This window comes from Branchiostoma floridae, chromosome 7 (assembly GCF_000003815.2).
Source record: "Branchiostoma floridae strain S238N-H82 chromosome 7, Bfl_VNyyK, whole genome shotgun sequence".
In the NCBI taxonomy this organism is placed as follows: domain Eukaryota; kingdom Metazoa; phylum Chordata; class Leptocardii; order Amphioxiformes; family Branchiostomatidae; genus Branchiostoma; species Branchiostoma floridae.
In genome coordinates this window covers 19,730,913-19,735,107 of record NC_049985.1, presented here as the reverse complement: position 1 = coordinate 19,735,107, position 4,195 = coordinate 19,730,913, and the positions used below count along the sequence as shown (strand labels likewise).

The following is a 4,195-nucleotide window of genomic DNA, read 5'->3' as shown; positions in this document are numbered from 1 at the left end:
CTTCTCGTGTGAAGTGAATATAAGGACCATTTGGAATTCCCACCCGAATGGCCCCGAATGTGGCACGAATTTTGCAAATAATCAATTCCGACTGGTTCAGCTTGATTCCTGCTGACTCGGTTTCAGTGTGAAGGCCCTATTACAGAAGAAGAAGAGGAAGACACCTATCGGTAAACACAGTAATGTAGCCGTATACGTGCCAGCCTTGTCATCTGGTAAGCTTAAGAAGCATTGGTTGTGGGATGAGTTGGCCGTTGTGTTGGCTGGGAAACTGAAGGCATCTTTGTGGCTGTGGTCTGTGTACGTTTAGCCGGTTGATAAGTTGGGCGTTGTGTCTTCTGTAGAACTGTGCTCTGTGTACGCATGTCGTGATGAGAAACAGAGGTTTCAGAATTAGTTGGACGTTGTGTGGGTTGGACAGAAGAAGGCATGTGCATGGATGTTGTCTGTGAAAGTACTTCCTCGTTAGTGAGAAATGTGACATGTCCCTGCGTCGTTGGTTCCTCAGTAGTTGGACCTGGCAAATGAAAATAAAATGAGAAATATACTCGTATTTATGGTTTCCGCCGAATCAGTTGCAATATATTATTATGCAGATGATATCGACAGTCCCTTACAGACAAATAACGACGACCAGGAAAAGAAAAGAAAACCTAATATTACTGATAGCTTACCAGGACATATTATGTACTTTTTTTATTATAACTCTGGCACTTTGGCACTGACCAATGCAATGTGCTAGGAAGACAGGGTCTAACATCTTTTAAAGCCCCGGTCAGAAACCGCGTACGATTTCTTGCCATGGAGTATTCCGCATATAGTACGATGATCGCAGTAAATCGGAGCTAAATCGTAAGCAAAATCAGCCATCGCAGAGCATTGGATAATGTTCCATATTTTTTCCAGCGTCGTACGATTTTTCACTTGTGTCTCTTCTGAATAGCCGCCTGACCGCTTTTGCGCTTCTCTAACCATTGCAACCAAATATTGACGTAACTGTTGAATACATTCCTATAATATCTTTAACTGTAAACATAAATTAAAAGAGACCATGACAACATGAGTATTACAAGCAAATGTTCAAATCAAGCACAAGTACTGGTAAGGTTATCTCGGCCTGCTTGTCGGCTCTATGAGTCAAGCTTTTTCAAATATCGTATTATGAGATGCCATCCACAAAAACGCCATCATGCAAAAATCATATCATAAGCATTACATTATATATATTTCCGACTCATAGAGCCCGCCTTGCTGTTCGAGTTGTCCCCGTTATCATTGCGATTATGGTAAATTGACCCGAGGCCGACGAGAGCTGAGATTTGATTTAATTATGAACTAACTCACGTGCATGTTGCGGTCAAACAATTGTCTGCATCACCTGTGCGTGATACTGAATCTCCCACGTGGAAAACATTGCCTCTTATGGCACACTGTTCTCTAGTTCCTACTATGAACAGTTGCGACTGATATAGTTTCCCTTTTCGTCAACATCGACAATTTCAGGGAAAACTAAAACCATCACAACATGCTAAAAATGTATAAACCTTTGACGTCATTAGTAGAAAATAATGACCGTAATGAAGTTTGCTATGGGGGCAATAAAAATCGTACGACAATGGAGAAACTTTGAACATGTTCAAAATCCATTTCAGTTCTATTTTCGTCATCAGAGGCTCCCCGATTTACTATGATTACCTGCGATTGACGCAGGTACGCTCTTAGACCCCCCCCCCCTCACATGTAGCGAAAATCGATCGGACGACGAGTCTGCGAGCTCCAAATTACGAGGAGGCATGACCCTAATGCCGACGTAGAAATGGTAGATAAGAGTTCCCCCCCTTCCCGTCAGGGTCATGCCTCCTTGTAATTTAGAGCTCGCAGACTCGTCGTTCGATCGATTTTCGCTATATGTAAGGGGCGTATTGTGACCTCATGGTACGATGCGCTACGATCTTTGTGAACACTGCTTTATGAAAAAATACTATATCTAAACCGGTACCATTTCTTCCGATTCTTTCCCGACTTACGACGCACTGCGCTTATACAGCGCATAAAACCTCCATCGCAAGAAACCGTACGCGTTTTGTCACTGGAGCTTTAGGGATTCCTCTACCGCGACAGCTGTTCTCACATTACCGCATATCTGCATTACGCAGCATCTGCTTGGCAATATCCTTTTATCGCTACGCCTAACACGCTGAAATAACGCAGACCTGGACCAATATACCGAGAGACTTAGGGTGATATCTGAAATTATTACATCGATTATAAAAGGAGCTACCAAGAAAAAACGCAACGTACATCACCGAGCAACTGAGTGCAGACGACATGTCAAACTACATACGAATGCGGCAACAAAACATAGAGATACAGATGCGAATACTCATTACATCCACCGATCACAATACTTTGTCGACGGAGAGAGAGTAATCATCTAAAGATGACAGTCACACTGTATAAATACACATTCAAAAACAACAGTAGAACCTAGAGTTACCTGGACAGAAAACTCCCGAGTCGCACTCTTGTGTCTCTTCAGTATTTCCGTCACACTCCACCCCGCCGTGCTCTGGTGCCGGATTGGTGCAGCCTCGGTCCCGAGTCTGACTACCGACTCCACACGTCACGCTGCAGTCAGACCATGCGCTCCAGTCAGACCAGCCGCCATCAACTGCATGGAAAACTGATTGAGATACTGATTAGATGACTGCGTTACCATGGCAACTCAACCGTCATTGGAAAAAAACAGGGAATATCAAATGAATGAATGAATGACCTTTATTGTACATTTGTGCTTAAACAAGCTAAGTACAGGTCGTAGCGCTAGTGATAAGGTACAATTGTGACAAAAAAAGGTATCTTATCATCTCTACATATGCTAATACATTCCAGTATGCACAAGTTCAACTTCCTCTCGCTTCTTAAAACAGTTATAAACATAATGTTGGCCAGATGGAATTAATAATGTATGGTTTATCTAATTGTATGAGAAATATGAATTTTTCCGTGGTATTCAGGTATCGGAAATTAAGGAACATATGTTGTATATTATCAAAAAAAGGACGTTTCTTTTGTTGTTGTATAAAGTACAGTCAACGAAAGAAACGTCCTTTTTGAAAATATACAACATATGTTCGCTAATTTCCGATAATATCGTCTGACACACCTGTCGTCTGGCAGATAAACTTGGCTGTGTATCCGCACGACAGGTCGTTCCATCCCGGCTTTGCAGGAGAATTGCAATGCGCACAGTCTTCGTTTCCGTCTTGGTTGTTGGGTTGTCCCTCTTGCCAGTTGCCCCAGTCGGCGTACACGTTATGAACAGTCCCATCTTCCCACATCCACCGGCCCTCCGAGTTCTCGTCGCTCAAACCGAACCAGAAAAAGCTCCCGGAATCTGCTGCGTTTTTCAGATTCCACAAAAAGTCGTCTGTCCTCCTGTCTTTGGGCATGGCCAATAGTCCCCCCTTGCCGGCACAAAACTGCCTCGCCTGGCCGTAGGTAACTGTATGATGGTACGCCTTGAAGCAGGCTCCCTCGAATTTAGTAAAGCCATCGGGACAACCTGTTGGGAGAACCATGAACTTGATGATTCAAGTGATAGACACATATGAAAAATTAGGATTCAACTCTGATTCCCTTTTGGGGGGCCTTTTTAATCATTGTAACTTCCATCAATACGCCCGAAGATCGTGGATAATGTGAAGGGGTATTACGACTTCTCTATACTAGCACAGTTTAGTATTTTGACTGTGTTTTCAGAGGCCACTATTCTCCATTGATCCTTGAAGAAGTAGCGCCGGGGCCAATCTCAGCACTTTTTAATTTTCCTCTTACCTGGAAGCCTAGCACTTGATAACATTCTTTGTGATAACATATAGTCTTGACCCGCAGTGAGATTGTAATTCACCCCTAAACGCTCACTGTCTCTGCATCAGTAACGTTTTAATTAGCTTGTTTTAGGTTTTTAGTCTAAATTGATAACTAAACGTTTTATGATGTTTGTACCTGGATTTTATTACTGATAGATGCTCTGTGATCATTGACGCAATTTAGATGATACAGAATATCTCTCGTGTGACTGCTGTGTCATAGCAAATAAAATCTGATACTGAATCTAGTTGTAGAAATCAACAGTAGTCAGTCTTACATGTATCACTCTACTGTCTGCTGGTTTGATTTCACAATAAAAACT

At 42.6% G+C, this 4,195-nt stretch overlaps 1 protein-coding gene across 1 annotated transcript; it reads right to left on the bottom strand.

Annotated features, from left to right (window-relative positions):
* Nucleotides 1–3,137: 3,137 nt before the first annotated feature.
* On the bottom strand, nucleotides 3,138–3,862 carry LOC118420145 (lactose-binding lectin l-2-like). Its single transcript, XM_035826853.1, has 2 exons — nucleotides 3,838–3,862; nucleotides 3,138–3,565 (listed from the first exon to the last, which is right to left on the bottom strand). Exons 1-2 carry the CDS (start codon nucleotides 3,860–3,862, stop codon nucleotides 3,138–3,140), a joined length of 453 nt encoding a protein of 150 aa, XP_035682746.1.
* Between the last annotated feature and the right edge of the window lie 333 nt (nucleotides 3,863–4,195).

What these genes read in the sequence shown, in the direction of transcription:
- LOC118420145 (XM_035826853.1), bottom strand. Translation starts at nt 3,862, where the DNA reads ATGTTATCAAGTGCTAGGCTTCCAG. An exon ending in ATCAAGTGCTAGGCTTCCAG is followed by an intron (nt 3,566 to 3,837) that starts GTAAGAGGAAAA and finishes TTCTCCCAACAG; the next exon opens with GTTGTCCCGATGGCTTTACT.